The 19,819-nt window shown below is 33.4% G+C and overlaps 1 protein-coding gene across 4 annotated transcripts in view; it reads left to right on the forward strand.

Moving 5' to 3' along the window:
- Nucleotides 1–19,819, forward strand: part of LOC118185301 (uncharacterized) — a 274,059-nt gene that overhangs the window by 167,070 nt on the left and 87,170 nt on the right. Inside the window, exon 1 of one of the 4 annotated variants that reach the window (XM_035355139.2) lies at nucleotides 18,174–18,324. The exons of the other annotated variants lie outside the window; for them this stretch is intronic. Coding sequence (XP_035211030.2) covers nucleotides 18,189–18,324 — 136 coding nt within the window. The 5' untranslated portion in view covers nucleotides 18,174–18,188. Of the gene's footprint in view, nucleotides 1–18,173; nucleotides 18,325–19,819 lie in introns of those variants that run through there. 4 annotated transcript variants of the gene reach the window in all.

Below are 19,819 nucleotides of genomic sequence, written 5' to 3' on the forward strand. Positions count from 1 at the left end.
CCCTACGCATAACTACACTCTTATTCTTGTGAAGCTCTAAAAAAAATTTTAAGGAAAATATAATTTGTTTAAAGTATGATATCTAAATTAATCAGAATAAACTGAAAATCAGCTTTTTCTAGTTTTACATTTTTAATTTATACTTCATGAAATTTTTATATATTTTCTTCAAGGACTCTAAGAGTAGCCTTTCCCTGCATTCATTGTACTGTTTACGTTAATACTTTCGTATATTATCTGTGTGGTTGAAAGAAACGTAATTGTTAACTTCTAGTAAAAGGAAAAGTGGTAAGATGACCACCATTATTTTGTGTTTTCTGGTAACGCTATTCTAATGAAGTTATGCTGAGAGTATTTTTCAGGTGCGGATGGCGGGAGTGTTATCCGAGGAAAATTTTTATAGGTTCTCATCAATATGTGTAATTTCTGTTAACGGAAGTAATATTAAAGATGATACAGTCCGCTACATTTGTGTGTGAATTTCATGAATTTTGTTTACAAATGTGATTTAATTCGATGTTCGTACAGCAATATTAAAATGCAAAGAAAGATTTTATTATTTCTTCTCACCATTTTCAAGACGAAAGAAGCTGTGTAATTTCTGTCAGAACTATCAATTAAAGCATCGTTGTTTTACTTCTTTAAATGAATATATGACTGAAACTGAATTTTCTGATTTTAATTATGTATAAGTACTTCTTACTGTCGAAATAATTTTTCACCGTTAGCAAAAGCAATATTTTCCAACTTTGCTAAATGCATTTACTTTCATTATTTATGTAGAATTAGAGGAATTTTTTTTCGAGCTCAGTCAGCCCCAAATCTCGTTTAATCGAGTTTTAGACTGCTCAATGTTTTTCACCTGCGCCATTCAATTTTTCTAATCTATGTTCGATCGCATACTTTTATAATAAGAACAGTGTTTTATTAATAGTTAAGCCTATCTATGTGATATGAAGATGCTTGTCTATGCGTTTTCAAAACTTATGATGCATATATACACAACATTGTAGAATCTTGCAATAATTTCTCACTAAACGTTTTCTAGAAAAGCGATGTCTTAAATGATATCGTTTCGTATTGCACACTCTGCTATAGAAATAAAGTTGTCGGTGTGTGTGTGTGTAATTATGGCAAAGCCTCGAGGGCTATCTGCCTAAGAGGAGGGATGCCTTCGTGGAGGACTTTCTAAGGGTGTGTGTGTGTATTATGGCAAAGCCTCGAGGGCTATCTGCCTAAGAGGAGGGATGCCTTTGTGGAGGACTTTCTGAGGGAAACTGGCTCGTATACACGTTACACATGGGGAAAACCACGAAAACACCCATGCAGCCAGCCCGTTCGCGGGATTCGAACCTCGGACCGAACTACCAGTGTTCAGCGACTTTACCGCTCGGCCGCTGGTGAGCCATAGAAATAAAGACTATACTGTTGTGTGACCGTGTCACTGGGTATGCTGAAGGGAAAAATCAGTATACGAAGAATAAACATTATGTCGTATTCTCAGCATTTACAAAACTAAGATAGTAAAGAATTGTAAATTTACCAACTCTTTCAGTTACCCGTAATTCAATAAATTTGGTTATTAAAGCCGGTTCACCGGTAATTTACCACTGTTTTTTCCAAAGTTTGTTGAAAATATAAAAGTATTTAACTAAAGGAAGGCATTTTTACCACAACGTCTCAGTTATTAAAAAAATTGCACCAAAATAAATTATATTTTCTCGGTTTATAACAGAGTAACAATCATAAAAATAATTCAAAACAATTTTATATGCTAACAAATAATTATTTATTATCATATAAGTATTTAACCCGAAAAAACAATGGGAAAAATTTTGAGTTTTATATAAAACATTTTATTTACTAATTCTTAATAAAAATGTAGGTATTAAAGAAAACACTACTTGACAAAACTTTAGTCTTCTAACTGAGTTCTAATTTTTGTACAAAATTAGCCAGCTGCTGAGAAAGCTTTTTCACATTCTGCACATCTTGGTCTCATAGTCATTAGGAAATCATATGATGTCTGAATGCCTGTTTTCTTGCAGAAAATGTTCTAATTCTGTTTTCACGATTTGATAAAAATTTGATTTTTTTTCTTTTGGATTAGGAATGATTCCTTACGGGATACTTCCGTTTTGGTTCTTATTAGAAATTGAAGATTTTTCTTCATTGTTGACATAGCAATGCATGTAAGAGAAACAAAGGTTAGAAACTTTCTAGAAGCAGAATCACATGTTGTTCCTGGTAATTCAATAACATCTGTTTTATTCTTAAATATGCGTTTAATTTCATAATTTTCTTCGTAACTATAGTTTTAGTAGTTTTGTTAAAAATTCCGTAATCTTGATCATTCTGATTTTTAACAGGATTTTAAGATAGGTTTATTTTGGTTTATTGGGTTATGGCAAAGCACTCGAGGGCTATCTGTCTTAAGGCAGGGATGCCTTCGTGGAGGACTTTCTAAGGGAAAATGGTTAGTGTACACGTTACACATGGGGAAAGCTACGAAAACGCCCATGTAGCCAGCCGGTTCGCGAGAATCGAACCTCGGACCGAATTACCAGTGTTCAGCGACTTTATCGCTCAGCTGCTGGTGGGTTAATATCAAGATAGATAAGACACACGATATATCAAAGCATTTTCAAGCTCATTACCTAAAACATGTTTTGATTCATTTGGTATTTCAGTTACTTAAAGCATGTTTTGAGCAAGCTTTATAGATAGTAATTCTAGCCTTGTACTAGACAATAGTTTAATTTTACTCTCTATAAAATTTATATCTGATTTTAAATCCATGTGACTTTTTGTAGTGCAATTTTAAACAATTGGGAAAAGTTCCAACACTATCAGTTAATTAATACGTCGGATCTTATATCAATGAATGTTCTCTATTCATTCCTTAATTTACATGTTTTTTAGCATCTCAATGTTACCTGTTGATGATTTGCAAAATATTTTGATTACTTTTCATATTTTTTAGGGGAGAACTCAACTGTTTACTCTGTAAAGGATTTAAGTGAGAATCAATAACTACTCTATACTACTTTAAAAAACATCATCACTATTTTCAAAATCTTCGTTGTTTTTAGAACCAGCTATAACTTATAATTTACTTCTTTTCTATCTTCTTAGTTTTTGTCTAAACTATTTCTTCTGCACAAAAATTTGATAATAGCCACTGTATTCCATGTGGGATACATTATTTATGATTTACGTTAATCAAACTTTGTTGCCTTCTGTACTATTGAAGCTCAATTTGTAGTTATTACCGCAATATTTGCTAGGAAAATGCCTAACTGCTTCGGTATACTTCCAATCATAATTAATACATATTCAACGGTTAGCGATTCTTGAGTATCACATAATTCTTCAAGATTTTGCATCTTGAACAAGTCGTCTAATTTTTTAAAAACTTTTATCTTCTGACTGCGCACGATTTCAAGTTCTTTCCAAAATCCTTCCATATTTACCCTACCTTTATCTCTTAGCACTCATGCCACGCGAAATTCTTCGAGTTTTTCAACTAAACTTTCTTCTACAATTCCGGATCATACTAACTTAGCCTTCGTTTGACGTGAAATCAGTTTTTGTTAATGTTCCTATGCTAAGCACTTTGGATAGCTTCCTGAGTTGAACTACTCTAAGTTTAAAATACAAGAGCTCTAGCGATTAAAGAAAGATCTGTGTCTACTAAAAGCAATTTATTTTTTCAGGAAAAATTTTACCAAGAAACATTTTGCTTATTTCAGTACGTCAAAAGCATGCGATAGCCATCTTCCTACTTGTATTTCCGTTACGGACGAAGAAAACTATCAATAGCGTATATAGGGCAGATAATAAGGCCTTTCTACACATAATACAAACTCCAACATATTTTTTAATTCAAACTTACCATGTTTTCTCAGCTCGAGGATTGAACTTTGCTGTTTGTTAATATGCATTACTTTACAAACATGTATCCCGAAATTTACAAATTAAGAATGTAAACTGCATAATGCAATTTGTATTATAAAGCTAATCAAATGGAAAGTTATCCAAAGTTTTCAAGGAATGAAAATTTTAGTGTGATGTAACAGTGTGTTCATTTATATTTAAACAACTCAAAAGGAGCTCCACCAATGGCCGAATGATTAAGACCGTTGAAGTTGGGAGTTCAACCCGGGTTCAATTCCTGGCTTGCATATTCTTAAAAGTTATTAGAAAATATCTGAGAGCATATATTACTTCAAGCAAATGAAGAGCCCTGCAAAAATTCTTCAAAATTAGGGATTAGTTTTTAAATTAACCTGAAAAAAGCTTGCATTTTGTAAAATGATTTATTAAAACTGCGGTTAAAATTTCTGCGCTAATTAAATGTGTTTATTTAGCACAGTGAAGTATCTTCAACCAAAAATACAGCAATATTATAAGAGATTTCTGTTTGAAACCTCTTTGTTTAAGCAGATTCATTGTTTACTTGAGTGCTACTGAGATACGTCTAACTTCCCGAAGTATCAAACTTTACAGAAAACAAAATGAAGTTTGAAGAGAGAATCGTTGAAAATTTCATTGCTCCCTTTCTTCAGAGTGGGTTGCAGAAAGCGCAAATTTAAGGATCTAATTCTCAGACGATTATACCAGGCAAGTGCATATAAAAATGCCTTCACTACTTAAAAAAAGTAAGCTTTGAAAAAGAGATAAAGCGATTAGAAAAATTATGTGAACATATGATTATTCGAATATATCACATGTGTTGAGTCTCATTTTTTCTGAAACGGGGCATAAATATGAATTGCTCTATGTTTCTAGAATGCTATTTATGCGCCAATGATCGAAAAGTATTTTAATTGAACTTCTTCTATTTCACTATTCTATTTTCATATGTAGGCACTAACCTTAATCTAATTTTTGTTTTCATGTCACTTTATATTAACAGTTTTTCTTTTAAATTTCTGAGAGTTTATACAAAGTACGGCCATTAATTTCCAGGAGTGATCCAATAACTCCAGAAAATATTACATGAAATACATACCCATTTAATATGCTTCGAAGTAATTCCCACTTGACGTAATGCACTTTTGTGCTCGGCTGTATAATTTTCAAAAACAAAGTATATTTTATAAAGTTCTCTTTCGGAATGCTCTTTAAATGTGGACGTCACCGTTTTCTTGGTGGCTTCGACATCCTGAATCTTGTTACATGTTGTTAATACAATATTGTTCTCTTCAGCAAATTTTTCAGTTTTTAAAACAAGAAAAGGCTTACCGATGCTAAGTCTGGAGAGTATAGAGAATGCTTCATCTCCACGACCTCATGCTGTGCTAAACTTTGTTTCACAGGTAATGCAATGTGAAGCAGAGAATTGTCATGCAAAAGCAGCCAATCCCATTATGTTGAAAATGAGGTCTTACTCGGCAAACTCTTTGTCGAAGTCTGACGAGAAATTCTGCGTAAAACTACCCAGAGCCAGTATTGTCATGGGGAACAAATTCATGATGAATTAGTCCCTCGTTATCGAAGAAAGCGATTAATATTTACCTTATTTTGGACTTTTCGAATAAAACCCTTTTCTGTCTTCGTGAGCTTAGAGATCGTCACTTGGACTCTGCAGTTTACTTTCAGGATCATATTAGTGACCCAAAACTCGTATCCCGTTACTATCAAATCGAGGAACGCAGGGTCAGCGTCAGCGTTTCGTTGAGTTTGCCGCAAGAGTCCATTCTGAATTGCTTTTATTCCTTCGATAAAGAGTAAGAAACAAATCTGGAACCAATCTTACTTATCCTTAGGTCTTTCGTCAAAATTTGGTTCAGTCAGTATTCGAATAGTTAATCGGCGATCCGAAGTCATAAGTTTACAAACTTTCTCAATTGTTTCTGACGTGAGCACGGAATGCGGCCTCCCAGTGTACGCCTCATCTTCGACACTTTCGTTGCCGTCCCGAAAACGGCTAAACCATTCAAAAGAGCCAAAATTTCATAATGCTTCCTCTCCTTGCACTTGTTTCAAGCTTTCATAGATTTTTGCGGAAGCAGAATTTAATGTTAATTATCTGTTTAATATTAATTAATAATATCCACTTCGACAACAAAAAATTAACAACTACGTTTTAATGCGTGTTTCAAGGACAACCACTTGCTTCTGAAAGGCGCCGAATTCCTGGACATGCGCAGATAAACATTACCGCGTTCCAAATACAAGCATTACCGCGTTCTGACGATTTACGGATCTCGTACAGTTGCGTCAGTCCTGGAAATTAACGGCCGCAGCTTTATTTTATTAGGCATATTTTTCTCCGCGTGCATACATTACTATTTATTAATTGTTTATATTGTTTATGCTTAGATAACAAAATCAAAATTTAACAGAAGGTAATTTTTTTTTAAATCTTGAAACATGTTTAAAATCCTAATAGAATTATGTCCAACATGCTTCAACGACGATGTTTTAATGCACGGAAATTTTGTTTTTAAAATTCCTAGACTGGTTTATTGAATTAGAACAAATCACTCAGTGGCTATCTAGTTAGGAGAAGTAATGCTTCCTCCAAGAATTTCTAAGAGATATTGGCTCATATTTACGTTACACGTTAGGTAGGCCTCAAAATACCCACGAGCAAGTCCCTTGATAGAAGGCATCAATTTTCATCAAACTATTAATGGTTTATAGTAAATATTTACAATGAAATTCGCCGATTTAACTGAGATATAAAACATTAACAAATTAATTATGAAGAAATTATTTATTACCATTAAATTACTTTTAAGCATATGCTAAATAATTCTAAATATAATTTGAATGTTGATTTGATTCCACCAGAGAAAAAGGTGGTTAAGAGCACTGAGTACTAGTAGTTCTACCTGGGTTCAAATGCCGGAAATGGGCTGGCTGCTTGGGCGTTTTCGAGGGCTTATCCATGTGTAATGCAAAGAGAGCCACATTTCTTCAGAAATTTTTCAAAGACATCTCTCCTCTAAGCAAGTAGTGCTCTTCTTCTTTTACTAAATAAACCAATTATTAGTATTGACTTGAAGCTGTTCCATTTGAGGAAAAAATAAATGTAGTCGCTATAAGCGTCATAAATAATATTTTCAGGCAGTTACATTTCTGTTGTATGTTTATCAATAGTTAATAGGGAAGAGTAGCCTAATTTGGACCAATTTTGCATTTTTCACTATGTAGAAGGACGGAAGAAGTGCCCATAAAAATTAAGTAGTAGAAAATAAACTCACTAAGTGTACCTTCAAAATAGAACCATTTATTAAATTTTAAAAATTATTTATAACGGTCAATAATGAATCCAAATATATCGTGTCATCGATATATTTGGATTTAATTTACGAAACCGGTTTCCCTATTTGGACAGCTAGTTTCCTAAATTGGACCATGAACTTTCTTAACTGCAATTACAACAAAAGAACCTTTTAATTGCAGCACTAACTCCAGCACACCGAGTATATAGCCAAGCGTGACATTTCGTGCATTGTATCATTTCTTCTTCCTTGGTTTCTTCACATAGTATAGACCATGAATCACCAGTTTCTTTTTTATGTTTCTGCATTTTGTTAAACTTCGGCGAACTGATTTTTGCTACTACAGACTTTGGCTACTACAGATAAGAACTTTCCTTCTTGTGGAAATATTTTTGAAATTAGCTTTTAAAATAAGATTTAAGCACGCTTACGCATACATCGTCTCTGAGACGAATGGCTGCCATTCCCGTAAGTTTTTCGAAGGGTAGCATTCTGGGGTTAATTATAATTTATCCATGAAAAAAATGCCGTTGCCGAAATTGGACCGGTTCCATTTCGGCAACTGTTTTCGGTCCAATTTGGGAAACTTGAATATTTAATGCTTGATATTGTACAGAAACGTCAAACGAACAAAACCTCGCAAAATTATAATTGCAAATTGTAGATAAATAAGCAAGTTTTGTGCTGGTACAATAAGACATGTAATTACTTACGTTTAGACGAATTAACTGCTTTCACACTTATGTCGAAATAACAGATTTTCTTCTTAGCCAAACGAATAACACTTCTCTCAATGTAACCACGAGGCGTTTATTTACAAACACAATTGCATTAACCTCTTCTACATCTACGTATAAAAAATGCTCTACGTATAAAAAATGCCTATCTCAAATCTCGCAGATATCATCAGTCTTTGTATATCATAGCGGTCCAAATAAGGCTGCGGTCCAAATTAGGCTATCATCCCCTACATAATATTACAGAATACAAAGAAAACGTCAGTGTGTTCCTTAGTTTCGTTGTATAAACTTGCCTAAAACTTCTCTCAATGTTTAAAAATCTTCTTTTCAAATAATTGCACTTGAGTCTCGTCTTAATGTCTTTTGGTGTGTTTTGTTTGTACATATCCTTTTTTTTACGTAAACTTAACAGTTTTATGCACTACCAAAAAGAATATACATTAATGCGCTTATTGTTAGGTTTGTCTTCATTTATTAAAACAAAAATGTGGGGAAACATGGCCTAGTTAAAATTAAATTTACATATTAGTTAAAATAACACGAATACAGAGTTCAAATTTTACTTATATGTATTCGAATGTTAAATGCGAGTACATAATCGTAACAAGAGGACTACAAAAGTGCTGTTAATCAAGCAGACTGTAATAATAAATAAACAAATGCAGTAAAACAAATGGAGAATTATTAACTAACTGCTAATTTCTCTTCGAAAATACTCAGCAGAGGTACGCCTTGTACGACATGATGGAATTTTAGTGCTTTTTAGTAATAAACTAGCGGAAGTACCCGATGCCACTTGAGTTAGATTGAGAGTAATATATTATTTTACCCATGGCATCATTTGAAAATACGTATAATAGCATATTAAGCGTCATAAGAAATATGATGCGTCATTGTAATGCATAAAAATGCCAAAGAAAACAAAGTAATATTCATTACATGTACCACAACTGCCCACGTAATCATAGAATCATATGATATATATACCCCTATGACATATGGAATTACCATTCGGGTCAGCAAAATTAAAAAAAAAATTCATCATTTTGAGCAAAATGAATTATTTTGAGAGATATGGAACCCACATAAAAATTTCTGTAGAAAAATAAACTAATTCTCTCTCATTATATCAGCAACAATGGCTGCATGCCAATGTTAGCTGCATTGCCACTGTTGCCATTGTTGCTGATATCAGCTCTCTTGCCACTCAGATGTGGTGGTGGTGGTGTATTTAATTACGGCAAAGCACACGAGGGCTATCTGCCTAAGGGAAGGGATGCCTTCGTGGAGGACTTTCTAAGGGAAACTGGCTCGTATACACCTTGCCACTCAGAAAAGTGAGGGCGAAAAATAACGTTTTAATAGTTTTTAATTAATATCTCTGATTTTACCTATTTTTTTTGGGGGGGGGAATGTCGACGTCGACCTTTCCCAGGACCCAGGAAAGAATTTTAGAAAGTTTGGTGACGATAGCTATAGTAGTGACTGAGTTATTAGCGAGCAAACACGCAGACTTTCTTCTTTATACGTATATATAGATATCCTAACTCGGATACCGGAATTACAAGGTATTTCTACTTAGACTAGAAGAGAAACACGCTAATGTGACAATCAAAATCGTAAAAACAACCTTGTATTTAGCGTAAGTATACTTACGCTAAATACAAGGTTGTTTTTACAATTTTGATTGTATTTCTACTTGTTTTGATAAGCTTCAGAGTAATGAGAAAAAATAAATACCTGAATATATCTGAGAACATATAATTCAGGCAAAGAAGAGCCATATAATAACTTTTCAAAATTAGAGATTTGTTTCTAAATTGTGTGAAATTTTTCCTGAAATATTATTGCGATATTTTATGTATTAAATAAGAAACTGTAAGTACATTTCAAAGCCGGAACAAAGATGAGGCAAGTGGGCTTTTGCCTCAAGTGAACAACTAAGAAGGGGCCCCAAACTGGCTATGAAGCGTTAGAAACTCATTAAAAAAGAAATTATTATTATTGATTTTGAAACACATCAAGAAGTATGGTTTCAAAATATACTTAAAGTAATAAAATTTTCTAGGCAATAATTCTGATAATTTAAAAGCTCTATATTCTTAATATTTCTTTCACTCTCGGTGTTATATACATTTGTGCGGAAAATTAAATAGCATTTTCCCATTATGTCGAACTTCTGGATAGCTAATGGTCCGATTTTTAATGAAATCTTGTATGACTATATAATTATCAGAAAAAGAGATGTACCAATCACAAGTCATTTTACGTGCTCCTGATTATCAGTAACGCTCATAGTGCAGGAATGCCTCAAATTCACATTGTGATATCAAACTCAGTCTAATATGGGATGTGGTCCCCTCTCACAGCCAGAGAGGTCGCGCAGTATGACTGTATACTGGACAGAGAGCAGTTGAGAAGTCTCTGCGGCAATCGATCTCAATTCTGCAGCAAAACAGTTTTCAACTCGTGGGTAGTTCTCGGAGGCTGACTGCGAGATGAAACTGCCCTACCAAGAGCGTTCCAGACATGCTGTATAGCGTTAAACTCAGGGAATCCGGCTGACAATCCATGCAGCGAATATCCTTACTTTCCAAGTAATACTTGACCAGCTGAGCCTCATGTGGACGAGTGTTGTCGTCTGTTAACAGAAACCCAGGACCAACTGCGGCCCTGAAAAGTCTAACATAGAGCTCTAAGATCTCCTCTGTATATCCCATAGCAGTCAGGAAGTCTTTATCAAACACATGCAGTGGTGTTCGGCCGTCCAACATAATGCCTGTCCAAACCATTAAATCTTCACCACCGTAATGATCCTTTTCACTGATGAGGGAGGGATGGTATCGTGTTTCAGGCTCTCTCCGGATGGCGTAATGGCAAACTGCACATTCAGTTGATCAATGTTAAATGAATCTCTCGTACTGCGTATGCCTAGAAGAGAATTTGGCGCAATTAGGACTTTGGTACAATTTTAAAAGAAGATAAATACGATGTGTGGTTGATATTCTGGTACAATTTTAAAAGAAGATAAATACGATGTGTGGTTGATATTCTGTTATCTTAGCATAAATAGTTCGAGATTTTGAAACTTATTATGTTATAAGTTGCTTCATTACTTAGAGTGTAAATATCGATTGTAAATTACGCAAATTTTAGTTTAAGAATGATTACGAAACAGGGAACATTACAAGATATATTAGCTGAATCTTTATTGATTATACTTCTGAGGAATAAAAGCAATTTCGTATTTACCATACGTTCCATTCGTATATACTTTAACAAATTAAAGAATAAATCCAGTTTAAATTACTGAATTAAAGTCATGGAAATTATTATAAATAACGGATATTAAACATAACGCTTATGAACAAAATAAACCAAAATTAAATGAAACAGAAGCAAATGCATTAAGCACAAACAAGTTTCGGTAGTATTGCAATTGTAAACAGTTGATAAGACCTACATGACGCGCAGGCTTTTGTAGGGTTACTTATGCCCCCTTAATCGCCAGTATTTCCTCCCACGCCAACGGTAAATCACTGAGCATGCGCAGGATGCGATATTCGTTAAAACTGATCAACTCAGTGTGCGGTTTGCCATTCCACCTCCGGATGCAGATAGGCCAAGAATCAGTGTCGAGGCTGAATTTCGACCCATCTATAAAACGTACGGTGCTCCACTGAGGTCTGTGTCTAAGGCGCATCTGGTACGTGATAAACTCGCTGCCTTGTGTGCTGCAGTGAGTGACACGCAAACAGCGGGTCTTCTGGTATGTAGTCCTATCTCATGAAACTCGAGTTCCAGTGGCAACGTATCGCTCACGTGAGAGGTGTGAAGTTGTAGCAGCCCTGCGTCGCTGCGTTGAAAGTGCCAAATAAATGTTCTCAGTCATCGTTGTTGATCTTGGTCTACCATGCGCAGGCCTTCTCATTACAGAACAAGTGTCCTCAAACTGCTTCCACAAATTGTAGACGACCTGGGCCTTACATTGAGTTCTTTAGCCACCTGTGCTTGTGATTGGCCTGCCTGTAATCTACTGACAATTCTGCATCTCATTTTGTCGTCCATACGTTTGTGGCTACTCATTTGACCTGGTACCTTATGGAATTTATCCAACTCTTGCGAAAAACACTGCAGATATCGAGAAGGAGTATGAGTGCAAAATTGCCGAAAGCCCTCGTGAGCTTACATCCCTTCCTCATTCACAGTTCCACAGACATGCACATATACGCTTACTTATTCGTCTCTGAATATTTGCGTAATTCTTCGGAGGCAAAAATAGTATCTGTGGTTCAATACTTTTCGTAAAATAGACTAATTTGCAAATTCTTTTAATTTTGCACACGAGAATTGTTGACCATCTGACTGCCATTAATCATCGTTCGTAGTTATCTTCCCGGTCAAGATGGATTTTCTCGATTTAACATTTTACACAGCTTAGTGTCAATAATGTAACACAGCTTAGTGTTAAGTAGTAAAATTATTTAAATATGAATTAGATTTAATTTATTGCCTTCCGGCAATACACATTTTGCACTGAATGGTTTCCATTAAGTCCAAGCAAGGAGTTAAGAAATTTCTTTTATTAGTAGTAATTGAGATGAATTAATAGAAGCATTAATGACAATAATTTATTCTTAGAAGTCTGCTGTAGTTTCATAGTACTGCATATACAGTTTTCAAACTTAACAGTCGGAATTAATGTTTGCAGTTTATATACATTTATGATAATGGAACTACATAGACCAAGCATGCCCATAAAACCCCTTGCCACCGACAATAGTGAGTTTTGTAATATTTGAATTGTAGTTTTGATTGCAGTTTCACTGTGAGAGATCTCATTTGAGTTTAGACTGGTTCAGTTACGCCATGTTCGGTCGATCGTTCCATGAAGTGAACGTGGGAGGCGAGTCGGGTGTTTAGCATAATTATGCACAGACATCCACAGGAATGGCATCGAGAGATTAAACAAGTATGTTTGAAAACGAAATGTACTATATTAACAGTTTCTTGCTTCATATTTCATATAAAGTTGTCTTGTTCTATTTTTCAATACAAAATTTGCCATGAAATGAGATGTATTCGTATATTCTCCCTGTTATATTTATATTTTAATTGCCTCAGAACTGTACAGTTGGTTTCATTTAACGCTAGACGATTAAGCGAATAGATACCTTAGTTCAATTTTCTGTCAATACTGGATAGTAAAGAGATAAGGCAAGACATGGCTAACTTTTCAGAGTTTTCTTGAAATGTTTATTATCAAAAGAATGAAAAAGATTTAATAGTTTGAATTTTATTGTAAATGAAGTAACTCAAACCGTTTCAGCTAATTTAAGATAACTGATATTATTAGAGATCACAAAACACTGATTTTTAAAAAATATTGAACTCGAACAAAAGAGTATTCTTAATATAGGTAAGTATTGAAATTAATAAACATTATTCTGAAAAGTAACTGCAGTTAAAATTAAAATAAATTTAAAATAAGAGCTTTTGTTAACAATTTTATCAAAATAGGAATTTAAGTTAGAAGAAAAAAAAATGGGAGAGAGAGGCAGTAATACCCGGTAATAACTTAGATTCTTTGGAAATAACTGGAATCACAAACTGTTCCACCAGGTGGATAAGGCAGCTGAACACTAACAATTCGAACCCGGTTCAGATTTCGGCGAGTGTGTAACTTAATGGACATTTCTATAATTTCTTCCCGTTTGTCGTGAATGCGAGCCAGTTTTTCATTAAAACTTCCGCAACGGAAAGATGCCTTGCATTTTCTTTACTACGACAAAGCATTGGTAACACTCGTATGCTTTGCTGTATTAAAGAAACAAGCATAATAGAACGATTACCTTTTTCTTTACAGAAAATGAGAAAGGATATTCTTGAAATAAGTAAAAAAATCTGTAAAATGAAAAGTAACTGTAAAATTACCTTTTCGTTTACAGAAAATGAGAAAAAATATTCTTGAGATAAATAAAAAATATCTGTAACATGGATATGTCAACAGAATCTGACGAGACTTAAAAACGAAAAGGACAATAAATTAGACTATTAATAAACTGCTAAAACAATTTTTCGAAAAGTATTATTTCGTAGCAGAAATAGAAAAAATGATAGTTATATTAATCTCACAACTTACATGCAGACATGAAAAATTAAAAGACATCCATTCCGGTTTTTAAATTCTGATTAAAATTTAGTGACATTAGATTCAGATATTTTAAAAGAAGCAGTTTATAATTTGACAATTAAATATCCAAATGATGTAACTGCTGCAAAAAATTCATCAGAAATATCTAGTTTTAAAAACTACTTTGCTGCAAGAATTCTGGTCACTAAAGTAAATTAGACCTTTTAAGGATGATTCAGATCTTTAAGGATGACAAATTAGACCTTCTAAGGATGACAGAAATTAGAATTAAGGAGTGGTTCAGACATACGGGAATTCGAAAATTGTATTAATAATACTCGTATTTTTAACTTGTTGTTTTTTCTATATAACATGAATTAAGTAAAAATATTATTATCAATTTTTATTTGTTGAAAGAGAAAAAAATTAAGTCACAGAAAAGCTTGAAAATTAATGCAATATATTTTATATTATTTCAATATCATTCGCTATTTATCGCAAAAGCAATTTTAGCATTTTCATTTTAAATTAGTATATGCATTCTTCTTCTGAATCAATACAGCTACGATTAAACAATGCTATAAAATTATTCTATGATACCTGAATTATGCTGTAATTATGTTATAATATAGGAGTTACAGGAATTATTATATTTTGATTTAATACGGTTACATTTTTAAGTATAAAAATGTACAAATATTGTTAGTTTAATTGCATATAGGAGTGCGTATTTCCTCTTCACCTCAGATGAAAAGATATCTAGGTATAGTATCTAATCTTAATATTAATAATTAATAATTATCTTAATATTATGTATTTTCTTATTCATTTTTACACATGAACAAATAATTTTCTGTAGTACGTAACTCTAATTGATTGGATTGTTTACTTATAGAAAATTACATTAGAGTTTTAGATTTTTTGAGTTATATCTGTGAAAAGAGTCTCCGAATTTTCGTTTCGCGAGGGGAAACTGAAAAAAATCCATGCCAGTAGACTATTTAATCGTCCTGGAGAGAGCTTGGCATGAATTACTAACTCTAGTGTTTCACAGCGACGATTGAATAGGTCACTAGTACTATAGAGACATTAGTAATTTTTGGAAGCAGAAGAGATGAAAAATTAGCAACGCCTTCGCCGGGAATGGAACCACGGACCACTGAAATACCGGCTCAGTGTGCTGACCACTACACCACGAAGGCACGCTAGGAAGGCGGGAGAAATACCTTACATACTCCCTCTTTTAAAGGGCGACTGGGGGTTTTAGGGGACCCAATCGCCAAATCGCGGGTGTGGAGAGTCATCATCCCCAACCCTTTTAGTTCGGGAGCCACTATAGAGACATTAGTAATTTTTGGAAGCAGAAGAGATAAAAAATTAGCAACGTCTTCGCCGGGAATCGAACCACGGACCTCTGAAATACCGGCTCAGTGTGCTGACCACTACACCACAAAGGCACGCTAGGAAGGCGGGAGAAATACCTTACGGTACTACGCGATCTTAGACGCTATCACTCATGGCCATGAGTCCCATTTGTATTAAGTTTGGTTTGGTTTATTTGATTATGGCAAAGCACTCGAGGATAATCTGTCTAAGAGAAGGGATACCTTCGTAGAGAAATTTCTAAGGTAAACTGACGCCTATACACGTTACACGTGGAGAAACGCTCATGCAGCCAACCCGTTTGCCAGGTTCGAACCCCAGGCTGTACTACCAGCGTTCAGCGACTTTCACTCTCGGACACTGGTGGGCTCTCATTTGCACGAAGCTGTTCGAAATTGAATCTCAGGGGACTAACAATAGTGATTCTTTTTTACCGAATATACTCACCAAGATGCATTCAGCTGAAAATTTCTTAATCTGTTTAACATTTCTGTTTATAATGTATTCTTCATACATAATGTAGCATTTTCATTAAAATTTCAGATGAATTTTACAGTTTTCTATTTCAGATATAAAACTGTTAGAATGTGCATTTACTGATTCGCTTCATTCTAAAACTGTACCCACATGTGTCTTTCATGTAGTCTTTTTTTATTTGCACTCAAATGGTAAAGTGACTAAATTTCTGAATGATAGTAGTTATTCCCTAGTTCAGTTCTTGGTGAGTAAACAAATTGGCTGTATAAAGATTTCAGATTCTCCATGTATAATGTATACGAACTAATTTCTTTTCGATGTTTGACGAACATCTTCACATAGGCATCGTCAAAAATGCATCACAGAGGCATATGTTTTGCAATAGACAGTCCCCGACTGCCTAGCCATAATAACTAATCTAAAATAGTCTAACCGAACCTTTTCTTAGTTTAAATACACTAACTACACTTTTATGGATAGATATGTTAGCATGCATACGGTGTTCGTAACAAAAATTTAGATGCCGAATTGTTTAGTTTACTGGGCTTGTATTTATTTTAATTGTTGATCTTAATCTCTCGCTAACTTTAGATTTTACTTTTTCCTCTTTTTATGTTTCTGTCACATAGTGGCGATAAATATAAAATTTTTCAGTTAAAAAGATTTTTACGTTTATTTTACTGATTTGTATTTTTTATTACGAAAAATGTTAGAAATTTAAATTCTTTTTCATTAATATTAAATAACCATTAATTAAGATCGTTATAAAAGAGTAAAGACAGAGTTCACATTTTTGACTTCTTAGATCTGCTTATGTAATACATTAATTTGACATACATACATTGATTTGCCATTATGCTTATTTCATAGAATTCGTTAAAGAAATTCTAATACTTAACCTTTTCTCTTGGAGCAGCATCACATCGAAATAAGATCAAAATCTCGTTGTATTTTAACTGGTATTTCCTTTAAAATTTACAAAATAAAAAAAAAAAAAATGCATTCTGTTGGATAGTGATAGTCATGTTGACGGTCTTTGCTGCAGCAAGTTAGTCCTACAAAAGTATTAATCCACCGAATTTCAGAAATTCTTACTTTTTTTGTTTGTTTAAAATGGCTAGTTTAAACTTATTAAAATATTAACTTAATAATAAAAAAATACAGTAAACATATTTAACATTTATTTAGGCATTATTTCGTAACTAAACGAACAGTTTTTACGTATTTTCAGCATTAGGAGGCTAAACGTTACGTTCCCAACTTTTATTTATCTTGCAGGGTCACTAGGATTTTTTTTTTTTTTTTTTTTTTGTAGTTGGAGTACATGAAAAATGAGCAATGCCCTCACCATGACTCGAACCTTGACCTCTCGAATACGCTGTGAGTGTGCTATCGTTACACCACGAAGACACACAGAAAGGAAGGAGAAAATACCTTATATACTCCCCTTTTAAAAGGCGACTGGGGATTAGGGGACCCATTTGCCAAATCCTGGTGGTGAGGAATTATCATCCACCACCTTTTTTTTTTAGTTCGGGCGCCACTGTAGAATCATTAGGTTATTTGAAGCAGAAGACATGAAAAATGAGCAATGATCTCGCCGGGACTCGAACCTGGACCTCTCGAATAAGCGCCTACGCGCCGAGTGCGCTACTGTTATAGCACGAAGGCATGCAGAAAGAAGGGAGTAAATACCTTATAGTCTTCTAACGTAAAAAAAAAGTCATGAAAGAAATGTTTACTGAGTAAGATTTTCTTCTAAGTTTTTCAATATACAGTAAATCAAAAATAATCCTGAAAATTCTTAATTGTTAATTTATACACAAGAGAAAATTAATTATATATATATATATATATATATATATATATATATATATATATATATATTTTATATTTTAGAAAATAAACTAATTAGCAGCTGAAATAGAATCAAGCCAGATCCTCATGAAATACTAGATTGTCAATTTCGTTTTCTTTGTCCTCTTCAAGAAAAGGATATGAACATCCCCCTCACCATCTCTGATCCTGATGCGGAGGAGGATCGTTTAATCTGGTTTACCCTATTGGCCCCACCATAAACTCGAGTCTTTCCTCCAATCAGAGAAGTCTCGCTGAAACTTGCGTCACCTTACAGGTGGCAGCCCCTGGTCTTCTGCCGCGGGCTACAGCTTTTAAAAGCAAGGTTTTACGCGCTCAAAGTTCACTTTGCACTCTGCCGCAATGACCACAAGAAGCGATTCATCACCGATGAAGATTTCTTTCGCATCGATGGAGTTCTTCATTCTCATGATAATTTCTGTCGTCACTCTCTCTTCTGCTTTCGACGAAAGGCTCCCAAGAAACGATAATCATGCAGGTTGGCTTTTTAATTTTCATCAAATTTAAAAGTAAAGGATATTTCATTAATGCATAATGCAAAATAATAGTAATTGGTTAATCAGTTTAAATAAAGAGATTATTTGAGAGGAAATATTTTCTTTATTTGTGAAAAATGAATCAAAACATATTTTTCCAATTCAGATGTATTTACACAGTTCTTCTATTATAGAACTTAATCATTTTTATTAATGGGTACAAATAAATTTTGGTTTAAGCTATAAAAATAATAACACCATGTTTATTTCTGAATGACATAATGATAATGAATGGAATTTAAGAAGATGCATTATCACTGAAGTGCTCTAAATTGCGAGAAAATGTTACTCTAATTTTGAAGAACTATTGATTCTATTCTTTTCTTTATTTTATTATGTGTGATTATATAAATGCTTTTTTTTTTCTCACTCATTATATTTTTATGCATTTTTGTGTTCCTTTTGCAAATTTCTCATCCATTCTATCTTCTCAAACATCCTCTAAAATGAGCATTTATTTATTGGCAAAATAGCTTGTATGGTGGCTTTTCAATAAATACTGTAGAATTTGGTATGTTTTATCTCAAAAAAGGTTTAGGAATGAATATTGAAGCTCTTTCAAATTCTTAGTAACTTAAAAGCCAAAGACAAACTTAAGTAAGCCTTATCAAGTAAAATTATTAAGCCTTTATTATTATGTACGAAACAAGACTCAACCCATTGCATGGCAAAAAATAATGCTCAAGACGTTTTGTAATTCTAAGATATCAATATAAGGAAACGAGCTGGTAAGTAGTACGAAAATGTAATAAATACCTTATTTTTAATTTGATGGAACTGAATTACATAGTTAAGCAGCAGGAATTAAAAGTGGTAAAATGTATAGATTCATTAGAGTACTTGCATTTATTTTTAATAAGAATTCATATCAAGAGGGAAAGGTAAGATTTTTTTAAACTTTCAGTAAACATGTATTTAATTAAGCAGACATCATATAAGAATTTTGATTCTAATTCTGCAAAGTAAGACATATGTTCATTGTTCATATTACAAATTGGTTAAACAGAATAAAAATTATATTTTAGTACTAAAACCTGAGTAAGTACTTTTAGTAATATCATGTAATAATTTATATATTGATAAAGAGGTAAAGTATTTTATTTTTGAGTTTAACGATTATGAAACATTTATCTAATTACATATGATTAATACAAGAATTTTTATATAAATAATATAATATCCGGTCATTTTCAAAATAATTGAAAAGTCGTATCCAAGTCGAATTCATAAAATAAATCATCCAAGATTTACTTTTTTTAAAATTCTTAATAACTCGGTATGAACAAGATATTTTTACGTTGATTTCGAAAAAATGTAAATAGCTTTAAAATAAACTGCATAAAAATTCTATGTCTTCTTTTTCAGTCCCCCAGATCTAGTATTTTGCAGTAACAGTAAAGAACAGATGAAAAAACTGAGGTTTCTGTGTCGGGTGAT

This window comes from Stegodyphus dumicola, chromosome X1, assembly GCF_044657685.1.
Source record: "Stegodyphus dumicola isolate Sdum_Otavi_A_Nest chromosome X1, ASM4465768v1".
In the NCBI taxonomy this organism is placed as follows: domain Eukaryota; kingdom Metazoa; phylum Arthropoda; class Arachnida; order Araneae; family Eresidae; genus Stegodyphus; species Stegodyphus dumicola.